At 45.1% G+C, this 18,072-nt stretch overlaps 1 protein-coding gene across 6 annotated transcripts in view; it reads left to right on the top strand.

Moving 5' to 3' along the window:
* Window positions 1-3,377: 3,377 nt before the first annotated feature.
* Window positions 3,378-18,072, top strand: part of abi3bpb (ABI family, member 3 (NESH) binding protein b) — a 58,479-nt gene continuing 43,784 nt past the window's right edge. For all 6 annotated transcript variants that reach the window (XM_075477269.1, XM_075477266.1, XM_075477268.1 and 3 more), the window contains exons 1-2: window positions 3,378-3,632; window positions 15,853-16,032. In XM_075477269.1, coding sequence (XP_075333384.1) covers window positions 3,551-3,632; window positions 15,853-16,032 — 262 coding nt within the window. In that variant the 5' untranslated portion in view covers window positions 3,378-3,550. The remainder of the gene's footprint in view (window positions 3,633-15,852; window positions 16,033-18,072) is intronic.

The following is an 18,072-nucleotide window of genomic DNA, read 5'->3' as shown; positions in this document are numbered from 1 at the left end:
AAAACTCCTCGGTGGCCCCGGGGGTGGATGAGGTCCGTCCTGAGTTCCTCAAGGCTCTGGATGTTGTGGGGCTGTCTTGGCTGACACGCCTCTGCAGCATCGCGTGGACATCGGGGGCAGTGCCTCTGGACTGGCAGATCGGGGTGGTGGTCCCCCTCTTTAAAAAGGGGGACCGGAGGGTGTGTTCCAACTATAGGGGGATCACACTCCTCAGCCTCCCTGGTAAGGTTTTTTTTACGGGGGTACTGGAGAGGAGGATCCGCCGGACAATCGAATCTCGGATTCAGGAGGTGCAGTGTGGTTTTCGTCCTGGCCGTGGAACAGGGGACCAGCTCTATACCCTCGGCAGGATCCTGGAGGGAGCATGGGAGTTCGCCCAACCGGTCTACATGTGTTTTGTGGACTTGGAGAAGGCGTTCGACCGTGTCCCTCGGGGACTCTTGTGGGGGGTGCTCCAGGAGTATGGAGTGCCGGATTCCTTGATATGGGCTGTTCGGTCTCTGTATGACCGGTGTCAGAGTTTGGTCCGCATTGCCGGCAGTAAGTCGGACATGTTTCCTGTGAGGGTTGGACTCCGTCAGGGCTGCCCTTAGTCACCGATTCTGTTCATAATTTTTATGGACGGAATTTCAATGGTCCGTTTTGGCGACCTCAGAATCGGGTCTCTGGTTTTTGCGGACGATGTGGTTCTGTTGGCGTCGTCGGGCCGTGACCTTCAGCTCTCACTGGAGCGGTTCGCAGCCGAGTGTGAAGCGGCTGGGATGAGAATCAGCACCTCCAAATCTGAGACCATGGTCCTCAGCCGGAAAAGGGTGGAATGCCTCTCCGGGTCGGGAATGAGATCCTTCCCCAAGTGGAGGAGTTCAAGTATCTCGGGGTCTTGTTCACGAGTGAGGGACGAATGGAACAGGAGATTGACAGACGGATCGGTGCGGCGTCTGCAGTGATGCGGGCTCTGCACCGGCCCGTCGTGGTGAAGAAGGAGCTGAGCCAGAAGGCCAAGCTCTCGATTTACCGGTCAATCTATGTTCCTACCCTCACCTATGGTCACGAGCTGTTGGTAGTGACCGAAAGAACGAGTTCCTACCCTCACCTTTGGTCACGAGCTGTGGGTAGTGACCGAAAGAACGAGATCCTACCCTCACCTATGGTCACGAGCTGTGGGTAGGGACCGAAAGAACGAGTTCCTACCCTCACCTATGGTCACGAGCTGTGGGTAGGGACCGAAAGAACGAGATTACGAATACAAGCGGCCAAAATGAGTTTCTTCCGCAGGGTGTCTGGGCTCTCCCTTAGAGATAGGGTGAGAAGCTCGGTCATCCGGGAGGGGCTCGGAGTAGAACCGCTGCTCCTCCGCATCCAGAGGAGTCAGATGAGGTGGCTCGGGCATCTGGTTAGGATTCCTCCTGGGGCATCTGGTTAGGATCCCTCCTGGGGCCTCTGGTTAGGATGCCTCCTGGGGCATCTGGTTAGGATGCCTCCTGGGGCATCTGGTTAGGATACCTCCTGGGGCATCTGGTTAGGATGCCTCCTGGGGCATCTGGTTAGGATGCCTCCTGGGGCCTCTGGTTAGGATGCCTCCTGGGGCATCTGGTTAGGATGCCTCCTGGGGCATCTGGTTAGGATACCTCCTGGGGCATCTGGTTAGGATGCCTCCTGGGGCATCTGGTTAGGATGCCTCCTGGACGTCTCCCCGGTGAGGTGTTCCGGGCCCGTCCCACTGGGAGGAGGCCCCGGGGAAGACCCAGGACACGTTGGAGAGACTATGTCTCTCGGCTGGCCTGGGAACGCCTCGGGGTCCCCCCAGAAGAGCTGGAGGAAGTGGCCGGGGACAGGGACGTCTGGGTCTCTTTGCTCAAGCTGCTGCCCCCGCGACCCGACCCCGGACCAGCGGAAGATGATGGATGGATGGATGGATGGATGGATGGATGGATGGATGGATGGATGGATGACATGTTTTTGACAAGTTGAAAATAGGCACCATCACAGTAAGATGCTTTGGCACCAAAGGTTAGCCGCTGCTGAAGTGAACCCAGCTCTCCAACATGTGAGAACAGGCCTGTAAATAAAAGGTTGTTGCTCTGATAACAGGCCTGTAAATAAAAGGTTGTTGCTCTGATAACAGGCCTGTAAATAAAAGGTCGATGCTCTGATAACAGGCCTGTAAATAAAAGGTTGATGCTCTGATAACAGGCCTGTAAATAAAAGGTTGATGCTCTGATAACAGGCCTGTAAATAAAAGGTTGATGCTCTGATAACAGGCCTGTAAATAAAAGGTTGATGCTCTGATAACAGGCCTGTAAATAAAAGGTTGATGTTCTGATAACAGGCCTGTAAATAAAAGGTCGATGCTCTGATAACAGGCCTGTAAATAAAAGGTCGATGCTCTGATAACAGGCCTGTAAATAAAAGGTCGATGCTCTGATAACAGGCCTGTAAATAAAAGGTTGATGTTCTGATAACAGGCCTGTAAATAAAAGGTCGATGCTCTGATAACAGGCCTGTAAATAAAAGGTTGATGCTCTGAGAACAGGCCTGTAAATAAAAGGTTGATGCTCTGATAACAGGCCTGTAAATAAAAGGTTGATGCTCTGATAACAGGCCTGTAAATAAAAGGTTGTTGCTCTGATAACAGGCCTGTAAATAAAAGGTTGATGCTCTGATAGTAGGCCTGTAAATAAAAGGTTGATGCTCTGATAGTAGGCCTGTAAATAAAAGGTTGATGCTCTGATAGTAGGCCTGTAAATAAAAGGTTGTTGCTCTGATAACAGGCCTGTAAATAAAAGGTTGATGCTCTGATAACAGGCCTGTAAATAAAAGGTTGATGCTCTGATAACAGGCCTGTAAATAAAAGGGAGCCCTGCTCAAAGTGACAGATGATGGGTTTATTGGGAAGTGGCTCAGGTGGAACCCTGAGAATAACCCAAATGAGGCAGAAAATAACCACTAACAGACTCAAAAGCTGCAACAAAACAGCTGCAGAAACATTCAGAATAATCCCAAGAAGACAGAAAACAGCCTGAAAGGCACGAAGAGGAACTGAAGAGAGACGGAGAGCAAACACAGAAACTTACCCCAGATATAAGAGGAGACGCACAGACTCAGATATAATAGGGTTTTCTTTTTGTTTTGCAGCTCTCTGTGTCGGAGAACATGTGGAACATCTGGTTCTGGGGGTCCTGAAACCCCCTGCAGAACAAAGAGTCCCACAGCAGAGAAACAAAGCGAGGCAGAGGTGTGCGAGATGAAAAAGTTTGAGCTGCAGAGGGAGGGCCGGGGGGGCAGGCCACGCCCCCCTGCAGGGTGCAGGCCACGCCCCCTGCGGAGCCTATAGATGCCGGAGCCTCGGCGGGGCCCCTCTCAAAGCGAGGACATCCAACAGCTGAACAAGTCCTGAGACCGAGCGCAGGGACAGACGCTCAGTGAAGTTGCCCAGCTCCTGGATCCTCATCCTCAGCCTTCTTCTTCTTCATCCTCGCCTCCTGGAAGCTCCTCATCCTCAGCCTGCTTCTTCTTCTGTTCCTCCTGGAAGCTCCAGCTTTGGGAGGTCATGGTCATGGCTCTCCTCCTCCGGATCCTGCTGCTGCTGCTCGGAGGGACGCTTCTCCTCATCCCTGCACAGGGCATCAGAGGCAAGTGGAAGCGCTGCATGCTCAGATAGCCCGAAGCCAGGGGAGGATGCATGAAGCCAGGGGAGGATGCAGGAAGCCAGGGGAGGATGCAGGAAGCCAGGGGAGGATGCAGGAAGCCAGGGGAGGATGCATGAAGCCAGGGGGAGAAGGGAAATGTTTCCAGGGTTAGAGATGAGACACCTCAAAAGGGCTGCAGGAGAAGAGTTCAACCACGAGGAATCATTTCAGATTACGCTGTTTTTTTTGTTTGTTTGTTTTTTTAAAATACAATATGTTACAGTTACACTTTATACACCACCCCTGTTACCGTGAAGACAATAAATGCTATTTCCTTGTTTCAATCTTGCATGACATGTGCACGCCGTGAATTAGAAAGCACCGATATCATTACATCCACATTGCTTTGTTATCTCAAGCCCCGCAAAAAAAAAAAACTCCCCATGCTTTAATGTATATTTACTTCTTGGTCTGACCTCTCCCTAAATAAGCCCAATTTAAAAAAAACAAACAAAAAAAAACAAGACATCTGCCTCAAAATACATTCAGAAGTAGCATTTACCTAAATCAGAGAAGTATGACGATTTAGTATATACCAACTACAAAAATGTCTTATATACAGTTAGTATTCTGCACAGAATTGGGTCCCAGCACATACTTTTAGTTTTCCTCTGCACTCAGATTAGGCTGTTAATACGAACAAATCAGATCAGATTTATTTATATAGCACATTTCATGTACAAAACAGTTCAAAGTGCTTTACATAAAATAAAAGCATTGCAGCAGGGAGTGGAAGAAGCATTAAAATACATAAAAGAATATAAAGAGAAACAAATAAAATCATTTAAATGAATTTAAAAACAGGCAACAGTCCAGATAAGTCCAAAGATATCGTGCAGATTTCATGCAGAGACACATGAGAACAGAAATGTCTTTAACCTGGATTTAAAAATGTCTCCATTTGGTGAAAGTTTAATCTCCACTGGCAGTTTGTTCCACTTGTTTGCAGCATAACAGCTAAATGCTGCTTCTCCATGTTTAGTCTGGACTCTGGACTGGACCAGCTGACCTGAGTCCTTGGATCTAAGAGCTCTGCTGGCTTTATATTCTCTGAACAGATCACAGATGTAAACCATCAGCAGGCTTTTAAAATCTATTCTGTGACTGACTGGAAGCCAGAGTAAAGATTTTAAAGCTGCTGTGATGTGTTCAGATCTCTTAGTCCGGGTTAAAACTCCAGCAGCAGCGTTCTGGATGAGCTGCAGATGTTTAATGCACTTTGTGGGAAGTCCAGTTAAAAGAGCGTTACAGTGATGGAGTCTGCTGGAGATGAATGCATGGAGGAGTTTCTCCTGGAAACCTTTAATTCTGCTGATGTTTCTGAGGTGGTAAAAAGCTGCCTTGGTGACAGCTTTGATGTGGCTGCTGAAAGTCAGATCTGAGTCTATCAACACTCCGAGGTTACCGACTCGCTCAGTGATTGTAAGGTCCCGAGTCTCAAGATATTTACCAACGCTGACCCTCTTCTCTTTGCTCCCAAACAGAATGATCTCAGTTTGGTCTTCATTTAACTGTAGAAAATTCTCTCTCATCCAGGTGTTTACTTCCTCCAGACACTGGAAAAAATCAAAGTCTTACCAAGTATATTTGTCTCATTTCTAGTCAAAATATCTCATTACACTTAATATAAGACACAACTGCCTAACAAGTACCATTTCAGCCAGATATAGGGACTTGTTTTAATACAATACATCTGGAATATCTTGGTGAAAAAGTCTTGAAAACAAATTGTTTTGAGTCACATTTCACATGAAACAAGCTTTTCTTTTTCATTTGAAGAGGTTTTTAAGCTAATTTCAAGATCATTTTTAACTCAAAAGTCCTAAATATCACATTTTATTTCAAGAAATCTTGACAAGCCGATTTTCACTAGTTCCATTGGCAGATTTTTTTGCTTATTTCAAGCAAAAACATCTTTTATTTGTTGTTTTTTTTACTTATTTTTGGAGGGGCATTTTTTCCAGTGTGACACAGTACGTCTGCTGGGCTGCAGTCGCCATGGCGACGGAGACACATAAAGCTGTGTATCGTCTGCATAACTGTTGATAATTGATGTTAAAGTTCTGCAATATCTCACTGAAAGGGAGCATATACAAGTTAAACAGAAGAGGTCCAAGAATTGACCCCTGGGGAACTCCACAAGTCATGGCCACTCGTTCAGATTCATAGCTGCCAATTCAGATAGAAGTCAGTTAGAAAGGTGTTTATAAAGTCCAGAGAGGGGAAATACAAGGTATAAGGCTTGGGTTCAGATAGAAGGGTTCGGGTCCAGCTCAGGGTTCGGGTTACGGAGGACCGAGGCGGTTTGGGATGGTTCTTCTTGATGGTTCAGGTGTGCTCCTTCCGGACGGGGGCGGAGCCTATTCCTGAGGTTAATGCTGTGTAACATGATAAACCTTCTTATAGACAGAGGATCATTGTCAGAGTGCCTCGGTGGTCTCAGTTACCTCACCAGCTGAGAGTTCGCCAACAACAACAGACGGAGCTCCATGTGCTCAGACAAGTTTTACCTCGTATGGAGTCCCATTAGAGACCAAACTGTGGAGCAGGGACGAACCGTGGGACTGAACTCTGCCCGCTGCATGAGTTTGTCTCTCTGTGACGCTCAGTATTGATGCATGTGTCAGTTTGAGGGGAAAAAGTCATAAATCAGACACATAACCTCATCAAAAGCAGGCGCACAGAGTTCTGCTTTGGTCTCCAGTCTTTTATTCTCCTGTCATTGCCCACGGGGGGGCGTTTCGCTCTGTGCACAATATGGCAACCGTTGACGTTCGAACTTTTGTGTGTGCGCCAGTACTTCCGGTGAAAACTTCCGGTGATTTGACAGCTCGAGCGGGAAACGCGAGAACAAGACAAGCGACCGAGTTCGATTACCAGAGATATATATATTTTGAAATGAGTGTTTTTAGTATCCAAGAGAGAAGACTTGCCTTTCAGAGGGTGAGAGCCTCAGCACTTCATTGTTGTGTCTTCAACCCGACCAAAAACACCCGGGGCTGTAGTCGGCATTTTAAGCAGGCTTATTTCAACGTGACTGCCGGGGGACTGAGGTTGAAGAAGGGATCCGTACCGCTTTACTTTTCTTGGAATGGATATGAACTACCTGCGCCCAGACCAAGTGTCTGGGAACGGCGTCCACGGGCCGAGAGTCCTGCCCCAGAGTCGGACTCGGACTCGGAGATGGAGACCGAAATGGCTCCAGATCACGACTGTGTAGTCCCTCAAACAGGAGCGAGGGCGAGTAATTTAGCCCACGAGAACGAAGCTCTGCGTCGTCAGGTTAGGGCCAGTGGCCGTAAACAAAAGTTAACTTATAGCCTAGAAGAAAGATGATGATATAACGTAGCTAAAAAGACTAGCTTCCTTCCGTAGCCTAATGCTTACCTATTTAGCAAGCCTAGCAGTGAAATTATTAGGATAAAGGTAAAGAAAAGAATACAAGAGCAGGAAGTACAATTTAAATTACGCCTAATCGAAATTGGATGAAAAAACAAAATGTCTTGATCCAGTAGCCTAGTTGCTAATGCTATTCGCAGTAACGTTACCAACCATACCCGACGTCAAGGAGTTGGCTGAGCAGGGGCAAGATTATGGAGGGGCTGGCAGAGTTAACTTCATAATGGGTGAGCGATTCACTCACACTTCATTGGTTTATCCGATTGCTGGCCGCCGAGCCATTATGTGTCTGGGTTTGTGTAGGTTACAGATCAGGTTGTTAGCAGTCGATAGTCGGTTGTGTGATGTGTGTGTGTGTATTTTTTCTATGGGTACGTGCCATTGACTGTATGAGCGGTCTGTGCTCGTTTTTTTTAAATTTAATTAGATTGGAGATACTTTATTAATCCCGAAGGAAATTAAATTTTGTCGTGTGGTTTATGCAATGCAAAGTCACTGTCCATAGTCTGTGCTTCATGTTGACACACTGAAGCACACATTTCACACTGGACTTTTTTTCAACACGGCACAGTCGATCAAACAACCTGATGCACGGACAAGGGTGGTAAATAATTTTGATCGCGGCCACTAAAAATCTTGATCGGAGTCACCCCTCAGAAAATCTCATACTACTTGACAGCTGTCAAAACTTAGTGTCCGATAGCGATAGGTTATGTTTTCTGCGCCTGATTGAATCGTTACTTCTAGTTCTGAAAAGTTTGTACTTTTCAGGGTGCTGCGTTTTTGTTTAGGTCATATTCACCTCAACTAAAAAAAAATAGAAAACAATTGATAATTCTACAAATCTAAAGTATCTACAGGACACAGTACATCGTTACTACTATAAATATCAGAGAGAGAGATCTATCTAGCTATACGTGTCTGGCTACTGCTAGCTAGTTAGCGATAGCTAACCGGAAGGAGTGGATCACACACGAGAGAGAGCGGAAGTAGAGTCTTGCACAGAGCCAATGACAGGAATGGCCGCCCTTCCTGGTTCTGATGGAGGTTTCTTCCTGTTCAAAGGGAGTTTTTTCTCTCCACAGTCGCCTCGTGCAGCTCAGGATGGGAGGTTGGATCAGAGAGAAGTTTCAGTGCAATCTGTCGATTTCCTGAGCTAGGCTATTGTTTCAACTGACTCTGTATGAAGTGGACCGATTGAATGAATTGGACTGTATTTGGGTTGAATTGGGGTGTATCTGGGTTGAATTGGACTGTAACTGGGTTGAATTGGGGTGTATCTGGGTTGAATTGGACTGTAACTCTGTTGAATTGGACTGTAATTGGGTTGAATTGGGGTGTATCAGGGTTGAATTGGACTGTAATTGGGTTGAATTGGACTGTAATTGGGTTGAATTGGGGTGTATCTGGGTTGAATTGGACTGTAATTGGGTTGAATTGGGGTGTATCTGGGTTGAATTGGACTGTAACTGGGTTGAATTGGGGTGTATCTGGGTTGAATTGGACTGTAACTGGGTTGAATTGGACTGTAATTGGGTTAAATTGGGGTGTATCTGGGTTGAATTGGACTGTAATTGGGTTGAATTGGGGTGTATCTGGGTTGAATTGGACTGTAACTGGGTTGAATTGGACTGTAATTGGGTTGAATTGGTCTGTAATTGGGTTGAATTGGGGTGTATCTGTGTTGAATTGGACTGTAACTGGGTTGAATTGGACTGTAATTGGGTTGAATTGGGGTGTATCTGGGTTGAATTGGACTGTAACTGGGTTGAATTGGACTGTAATTGGGTTGAATTGGGGTGTATCTGGGTTGAATTGGACTGTAATTAGGTTGAATTGGGGTGTATCTGGGTTGAATTGGACTGTAACTGGGTTGAATTGGACTGTAATTGGGTTGAATTTAACTGTAATTGGGTTGAATTGGGGTGTATCTGGGTTGAATTGGACTGTATCTGGGTTGAATTGGAATGTAACTGGGTTGAATTGGGGTGTATCTGGGTTGAATTGGACTGTAACTGGGTTGAATTGGACTGTAACTGGGTTGAATTGGACTGTAATTGGGTTGAATTGGGGTGTATCTGGGTTGAATTGGAATGTAACTGGGTTGAATTGGGGTGTATCTGGGTTGAATTGGACTGTAATTGGGTTGAATTGGACTGTAATTGGGTTGAATTGGGGTGTATCTGGGTTGAATTGGACTGTAATTGGGTTGAATTGGGGTGTATCTGGGTTGAATTGGACTGTAACTGGGTTGAATTGGACTGTAATTGGGTTGAATTGGGGTGTATCTGGGTTGAATTGGACTGTAATTGGGTTGAATTGGGGGTGTATCTGGGTTGAATTGGACTGTAATTGGGTTGAATTGGGTGTATCTGGGTTGAATTGGACTGTAACTGGGTTGAATTGGACTGTAATTGGGTTGAATTGGGGTGTATCTGGGTTGAATTGGACTGTAATTGGGTTGAATTGGGGTGTATCTGGGTTGAATTGGACTGTAACTGGGTTGAATTGGACTGTAATTGGGTTGAATTGGGGTGTATCTGGGTTGAATTGGACTGTAATTGGGTTGAATTGGGGTGTATCTGGGTTGAATTGGGGTGTATCTGGGTTGAATTGGACTGTAACTGGGTTGAATTGGACTGTAATTGGGTTGAATTGGGGGTGTATCTAGGTTGAATTGGACTGTAATTGGGTTGAATTGGGGTGTATCTGGGTTGAATTGGACTGTAACTGGGTTGAATTGGACTGTAATTGGGTTGAATTGGGGTGTATCTGGGTTGAATTGGACTGTAATTGGGTTGAATTGGGGTGTATCTGGGTTGAATTGGACTGTAACTGGGTTGAATTGGACTGTAATTGGGTTGAATTGGGGTGTATCTGGGTTGAATTGGACTGTAATTAGGTTTAATTGGGGTGTAATTGGACTGTAATTAGGTTGAATTGGGTTGAATTGGGGTGTAATTGGGTGTAATTGGGTTGTATCTGTGAGGTTTGTTGTGCTTTATAAGTAGAACTTTGAGAGTTTCGGCCTGTTTGGCGGCCCAGCACCAACTGCTGAGCACTGATTTAATGTGTCAGTTTGTACAGCCACCTGTAGGTGGCGCTGCTGAGTTCCACTCCCGCCCCCCTGGGTCTCTTTTGGGGACAGTTAAACTCTCGCTCTGAGGCCCTGAACCACTCCAAAGACTTCTTTCTCTGCAGTGAGTAATAAAATGAGAGAGTTTGGGTCTCAGGGTAACCCTGCACTGGTTTTCCTCTTCACTGTGTTTTAATTTCCCCTCTGAATGGTGATTAATCCCACAGAAACCAGCAGCTCCTCTGTGCTGGGGTGGGGGTCTGGTTTCCATTGCTGTGGTTTACAGTGGGAGGTAATGAGCTAGAGCCGGCCTGACAGCGCCTGCTGGTGTTTACAGCCACAGAAACTGGACTAATATGGTGGTATTTCCTGGTTGTAGTCAGGACTCGAGCAGCAGCGTTCTGGATGTACTGCAGCTGTCTTACAGCCCGTTTAGAGCCCAGTGAGCAGGCCGTTACAGCAGTCTAACCTGCTGGAGACAAACGCATGGATCAGTCTCTCTAAGTCTGCTTTAGACACTATCCCTTTGATTCTGCCAATGTTTTTTAGATGGTAAAAAGCTGCTGATGTTACTGATTTAATGTGGCTGTTAAAGTTCAGGTCTGAGTCCAATATTACCCCGAGATTTCTAACCTGATTATTAGGTTTTAGAGAGAGAGTCTCAAGGTGACTGATAACACTTTCTCTTTGTTTCTGTGGGCCACAGACAATGATTTCAGTTTTGTCTGAGTTTAGCTGGAGGAAATTGTTTTGCATCCACACACTGATCTGTTCGATGCAGCGACACAGTGTATCTACAGGCCCGTGTTCTCCTGCCGTCAGTGACACGTAGATCTGAGTGTCATCTGCATAGTGGTGGTAGGACACATTATAGCTGCGTGTTAGCTAGGGGTGGGCGAAAAAAATCCATTCATGTACATATCGCGATTTTTTTATGGGATGATTTTAAAAATCGATTTTTCTCCCCTGAATCGATTATATTACGTCATATCCGTGTCCAGAAAAACTTCATCAATTCATTCATTTCAATTAATTTTGTAACTGTAATGACATTCATTCTAGAAGTGTATGATTCCACTTGTTTGTTTTTTAATGAGGAAGAAAATTGCAATTACTGATTATATCGAATCGCAATACTTGTAGAAATCGCAATTATCAAGAATCGTGATACAAATCGAATCGTGACCAAAGCATATTGTCCCATCCTTAGTATTAGCTGGCCTAGTGGAAGTATGTACAGATTGAACAGTACGGGTCCCAGGATTGACCCCTGGGGAACCCCACAGGTCATAGGTTTAGCAGCTTTGTTGCAGGTTGTTTGTGGTAGTTTTGGTGCTTATTGTGCTCTTTTTTTGCTCTAATAAATGCTTCACAGTGGCTTTTTCTCGTGGTTATTTTTTGCCCGCCGCCCTTTTTCGGTGTACGTTGGGCTGTTTTTGTCGGAGTTCTTCTTCAGACCCTTTCGACCTGTATTCTTTATCTCTTTGCGGGCTGCTTGTTGAGGCCGTCCTGCTCTCTGGAACGTCTCGTGGGGACTTTAGCTCCACGTTGGTTGGTGTGTGCTGTGTTTTGTGTGGAGGTTTAATCCTCCGCTCCGCCGGCAGCCGGCTGCATGACGCCACATGTTGAACACGCCGACTTCTCTGCGCACTGAGCTGCAGGATCAAACGTCCACACAAACATGGACCCATGTTGTTTCTGCAGCTCAGAGCGCTTTAATGCCTGATTACACCTGAATGTTTCACTGAGCAGAGACTTAATCAGCTAAACCAACAGTTCAGCAGCACCATGGAATTAATCACTTAAACTGCTGCTTCAGATGAAGCTCTTTTCTGCTTGTAACCTTTAAAGGAAAAGTTCAAACTACAGTAACCCCCTCCCCCTCCCCCTCCATAATGTTTGGACAGAGTTACATTAAAGTAGGACATCCCTTGGTCCAGAACACCTTTTCCAGAACGCTGCAGCTCTTTTAAGGACACTCTGGCAAACTGTGATATGTCCATCCTGTTTTTGAGGCTAGCTAACGGTTAGCATGTAGCAGCGTTAGCGTGTAGCATGTAGTTCATGAAGTCTTCTGTGGATAGTCGTCTCTGGCTGTGTTCGAAACCGCCTACTACATGCTACATACTGCATACTACATACTGCATACTACATACCACATACTACATACTGCATACTACATACCACATACTACATACTGCATACTACATACTGCATACTACATACCGCATACTACATACTGCATACTACATACCACATACTGCATACTGCATACTACATACTACATACTACATACTGCATACTGCATACTACATACTGCATACTACATACCACATACTACATACTGCATACTACATACTGCATACTACATACCACATACTGCATACTGCATACTACATACTACATACTACATACTGCATACTACATACTGCATACTACATACCACATACTACATACTGCATACTGATTGATCAGACAGTATACAGAGCATTTACCCACAATGCATTTCGCTCCTGCCCGAGCCGAAATCAGCCGGCCTGAAGCTGATTTCTCTTAAGCTCTAAACTCTGTAAACTTTAGCAACATTTGAAACATTTTCAGGCGAGAAAGTAGTCGTTTAGATCCCCAACGTGTTGAAAACCTGACAAAATACCGGCTATTCACAATTTTGCTCCCACGAATTCGGCGCTGCTAAAGCTAGCCGCAGTGAGCTAGCCGCAGTGAGCTAATGCACTTCCTGTTATTTTCACAAAATAAAATACCCGTTGCCTTTTATCATAGGGAAAGCCATTACCATAAAATTGGTGCTTTTGTTTTGAAAACAGGAAGTGAACCTACCCTCGTTGTAGCTAGCTTGAAACTGCCGTTTTGACAGGAAATGACAATCGGCGACGTCACGTTACGTTGCATCTTGGGTAGTTTGAGTATGAGTAGTAACCTCATGATGCATACCCAACATTTCAGAGAATCTAGTATGCAACTTAAAAAAAGTTAAAGTTAGGATGAGTAGTGGGGGTAATAGGAGAAGTATGCGGTTTCGATCACAGCCGAAGTCTTCTGTGGATAGTCGTGTCTGACTTTAAATCAAAGTCTGGATCTGAACTCAGATGCCAAACATCGTGGAGCGGCTGTAAAAACAAATCCCTTATTTCCAGGAACATATTTCTGATTCGATTTGTTTGGTTTGTTCGTGGATGAAAAGGATAAAAAGCTGTGAAACCTTCTGACTCTGAGTGAAGCTGAATAATGTCAGAAGTGTTGGATTACTGAGAAGTGAGAAGTTTTAAGATAATAAAGGAATAAATGAAGTGACACTGTGCCTTGGAAGGCCCCCAAAGTGTTACTGGTATATTAAAAAACAGAGTTCTACATGTTTGTTTCCTGAATGAAACCTCAAACAAGTCAAATGAGTCAACGTTTTATTGCTGGCGGATTTTCTCAGTTTAATAAAAAGAAGATTGAGCTCAGTTTGAAGTTTCCTTGGCTGCTTCTGGCGTGTAGCTTTCAGCTGAACAACATGTGGAAACATCGGGAGCTTGTTTCACTAATTAGCTCTTTGTGCTGAGCCCAGGTTTTCCCGACACTTTGCAGCTCTCTGGGAACCAGACGGAGAGCCGGAGACGCCACATGAAGGCTGCAGGAACGTCACGAGTGTCGCGGCGCTGCAGAAAGCTAACGGCTTCATGGTGTCTGAGCCGGTCCGACGCTGGGAAAGCCTCACATAAACAACCCGAGTCACGCTGGAAAAAGCATCAGCTCCCAGCCCGGCTCACAGCCGATCATGGAAATATAAAACGTCCTGATGTTTCGACCCTGGACGCGGCGTGCTGGACGCGGCGTGCTGGACGCGGCGTGCTGCATGTGGCGTGCGTCTCCCCGTCTGTCTGCCATCAGACTTCTGGGCCCTGGAAAAATAAAAAGCGTCACAGTTCCTGAGAGAGGACATTTTGTCCTCGTTAAAGTTTTAAAGGTTGGCCGTGACGTCGGGTCTGACCCCGTCAGCTGGACGCCAGACAGGCCCGCCAGCAGCTGAGCACCAATCAGAGCACAGCGGGGGCGGGGCTTAACCCTAATACCTGATAGGTGACATTTTTGTCCACTTGGGGTGAACTTTCTCCTCTAATTTCACACTGGAAATAGTGATACTCACTATTTTTTTCACAAAAGCCACATTGGCAGCAAAATCAAGGGCAGAGCCACTTTTACCACAACATACTAAAGTTCTCTTTGGCAAATATGCATTTCTACATAGAAAACATCCCACAAAAACAAACAACACAGCCAATACATTTTCAATTCAGACCACATTTCCCTTAATACTGGGATGAGCGGAAGCTGGCGTGCATGTCCTCGACTTTCTTCATGTTGTATTTGTAGTTTGTTGTTGTAATCATAGTGAGACATTCAAGATGAGCATGGTTTATGTGCTGGTTTTTGTGCTGGTTTTTGTGCTGGTTTTTGTGCTGGTTTCTGTGCTGGTTTTTGTGCTGGTTTCTGTGCTGGTTTTTGTGCTGGTTTCTGTGCTGGTTTTTGTGCTGGTTTTTGTGCTGGTTTTTGTGCTTTTTTAATTAAAAAACGATCCATTGTGCCTGCATCTCGGCTAAAGGAGCTAGCGTGCTCTGCGGTCAAGTGTGACGGTGGTTTAAGCGGGCTGCGTTGCCAGGTTTAACAGAGCCCCCTTTAAGAAACACCATTAAGCCTTAATTAATACTTAATAATAATACTTAATACTGTTGTAAAATATTGTTATTGTTACCATATTGTTATAAGCTACTATGCGAGTGCGACCTGCCAATTAAAACTTGAGGAGCCGCACAATGAGTATCTCTGCTGTAGATAGTGATACGCATCATATTTTTTTTCCATAAATCTTTTATTCTACTTCAGTTCTAATCATCAATTATTTAAAAAAAAATGAACCCCTTAGATGCCAATTTGAACTTTTTTGCCCAATTTTTAAGCCTTTAGGTGCCAGTATTTTCAAAATATGGAATGCAAAGTGGAATTATTGAGTGGGGATAATTATTATGGTCTGGGATATGTCAATGATTTGCAACAACATTGATTTTTAGGGATTTTTAATTTTTTTGTTATGCCTGATTTTTTTTTTTAAAAACTCCCTAAATCAGGTATGAGGGTTAAAGAGTCCGTGTGACGTTTATTTGAACCGACATGTCCAGACGTGCAGGAACCTTCACTAAAATCCAGCTTTATTCCTAAATAATGTCTGAGATGCATGCCAAACCCCAGCCTCTGGTCCCAGCCGTTAAACTAACGCTTTAACATTTGCTCTTCATTCTTCACATTTCCAGCCCGTTTGTCAGTAAACAAACGGGCTGGAAATGTTTTCTATGTTAAACCTTTTAAGCTTGAACTTTTCATCCTCCAGTTTGAACTACAATCCGTCGTTAAAATGAGTCGAAGCCAGATTTTGTTTCCACTTTAAAACTTTAGATCTTGTTATTTAAGTATTATTTTAATTTCAGGCTGTTTAACTGTTTGATTGTTTAACTCTGACATAGAAACACGTTTTTATGAAGTTGTGGCTGATAAATTTCAGTTTTTCAGAAAAGATTTGCCTTGAAATGTTGTAATTTTTTTACTAAAAACACATAAATTAGAACATTTCTGCTCAGAATAACTTTGGAACCTTTAATCACTCAGATTTCTTCTTTTGCTCCTCCTCAGTGCGTCGTCAGAACATGAAAGTTCGAATCAACGCCACCGGCGACACCATCATCATGAAGTTTCTGCGTCCCAGTCCGGACGTGAAGCTGGAGGGTTACATCCTGGGTTACGGCAGCAGCATGTTCTCCAAACAGTTCATCCAGCTGCCCGAGAACGGGCTGCCCTTCGAGACCGAGATGGGTAAGAACAGCTTCTCCGTGCTGCTCCTTTTTGTTCACGAACTTCTCCGTGCTGCTCCTTTTTGTTCACGAACTTCTCCGTGCTGCTCCTTTTTGTTCACGAACTTCTCCATGTTGACCCTTTTTCTTCACGAACTTCTCCGTGCTGCTCCTTTTTGTTCACGAACTTCTCCGTGCTGCTCCTTTTTGTTCACGAACTTCTCCGTGCTGCTCCTTTTTGTTCACGAACTTCTCCGTGCTGCTCCTTTTTCTTCACGAACTTCTCCGTGCTGCTCCTTTTTCTTCACAAACTTCTCCGTGCTGCTCCTTTTTGTTCACGAACTTCTCCGTGCTGCTCCTTTTTCTTCACGAACTTCTCCATGTTGACCCTTTTTCTTCACGAACTTCTCCGTGCTGCTCCTTTTTGTTCACGAACTTCTCCGTGCTGCTCCTTTTTGTTCACGAACTTCTCCGTGCTGCTCCTTTTTGTTCACGAACTTCTCCGTGCTGCTCCTTTTTCTTCACGAACTTCTCCGTGCTGCTCCTTTTTCTTCACGAACTTCTCCGTGCTGCTCCTTTTTCTTCACAAACTTCTCCGTGCTGCTCCTTTTTCTTCACGAACTTCTCCGTGCTGCTCCTTTTTGTTTACAAACTTCTCCGTGCTGTTCCTTTTTCTTCACGAACTTCTCCGTGCTGCTCCTTTTTCTTCACGAACTTCTCCGTGCTGCTCCTTTTTCTTCACGAACTTCTCCGTGCTGTTCCTCTTTCTTCACAAACTTCTCCGTGCTGTTCCTTTTTCTTCACGAACTTCTCCGTGCTGCTCCTTTTTCTTCACGAACTTCTCCGTGCTGCTCCTTTTTGTTCACGAACTTCTCCGTGCTGCTCCTTTTTCTTCACGAACTTCTCCGTGCTGCTCCTTTTTCTTCACGAACTTCTCCGTGCTGCTCCTTTTTCTTCACGAACTTCTCTGTGCTGCTCCTTTTTCTTCACGAACTTCTCTGTGCTGCTCCTTTTTCTTCACGAACTTCTCCATGTTGACCCTTTTTCTTCACGAACTTCTCCGTGCTGCTCCTTTTTCTTCACGAACTTCTCCGTGCTGCTCCTTTTTCTTTACGAACTTCACCGTGCTGTTCCTTTTTCTTTACGAACTTCTCCGTGCTGCTCCTTTTTCTTCACGAACTTCTCCGTGCTGCTCCTTTTTCTTTACAAACTTCTCCGTGCTGCTCCTTTTTCTTCACGAACTTCTCCATGTTGACCCTTTTTCTTTACGAACTTCTCCGTGCTGCTCCTTTTTCTTCACGAACTTCTCCGTGCTGCTCCTTTTTCTTTACAAACTTCTCCGTGCTGCTCCTTTTTCTTCACGAACTTCTCCGTGCTGCTCCTTTTTCTTCACGAACTTCTCCGTGCTGCTCCTTTTTCTTTACAAACTTCTCCGTGCTGCTCTTTTATCTTCAGCAGATGATTTTAGGCAGAAAACCCACATCCCTGAACGTCTGAGGGCATCTGCTTTAAAGTAAACAGCAGCCTCGTGTGACCATTAAACCTTCTCACTCGTGGGAAACTGCAGAGTTTCTTTCGGGAAAAGCAAAACGTGAGAAGCAGAAAAATCTCCCAGCAGGTGGTTCTCATCCTTTTTAAGAAGCTCGGCCAAAACTTCTGATCCCATCTCGGCATGAAAACGTGTAGCGTAACCTGCTGAAAGTCATCCTTCAGCACCAGCTGTTCCCTGGTGAATTATGGCGTCCTGAGGATATTCCTCCTCTCATCTCAGAAACTGGCTTTGTCTCCATCTATAGGAGGAGGAATTTGTCCTTTTGCTAAAACAAACAGCTAAGGTTAGAATGGATCACTTTTCTTTGAAATGCAGCAGAAACATCTTCGCTTTATGTTCCTCCTTCACTATAAAAAACATTTTTGGTATTTTTGGGTTTGATGAACATTTCATCAGATATAAATCCCAGAAAAGGTGTCTGAAGTTTGGTGGACAGGTCCTGATTCTGTCTGTTGGGTATTAACTGGAAGGACAGCTGGACCTTGGCATCAGGCCTCTTAAAGGGACAGT

This window comes from Odontesthes bonariensis, chromosome 11, assembly GCF_027942865.1.
Source record: "Odontesthes bonariensis isolate fOdoBon6 chromosome 11, fOdoBon6.hap1, whole genome shotgun sequence".
Classification (NCBI taxonomy): domain Eukaryota; kingdom Metazoa; phylum Chordata; class Actinopteri; order Atheriniformes; family Atherinopsidae; genus Odontesthes; species Odontesthes bonariensis.
The sequence above is the reverse complement of the archived record's forward strand: the minus strand, read 5'-3'. Positions and strand labels throughout refer to the sequence as shown.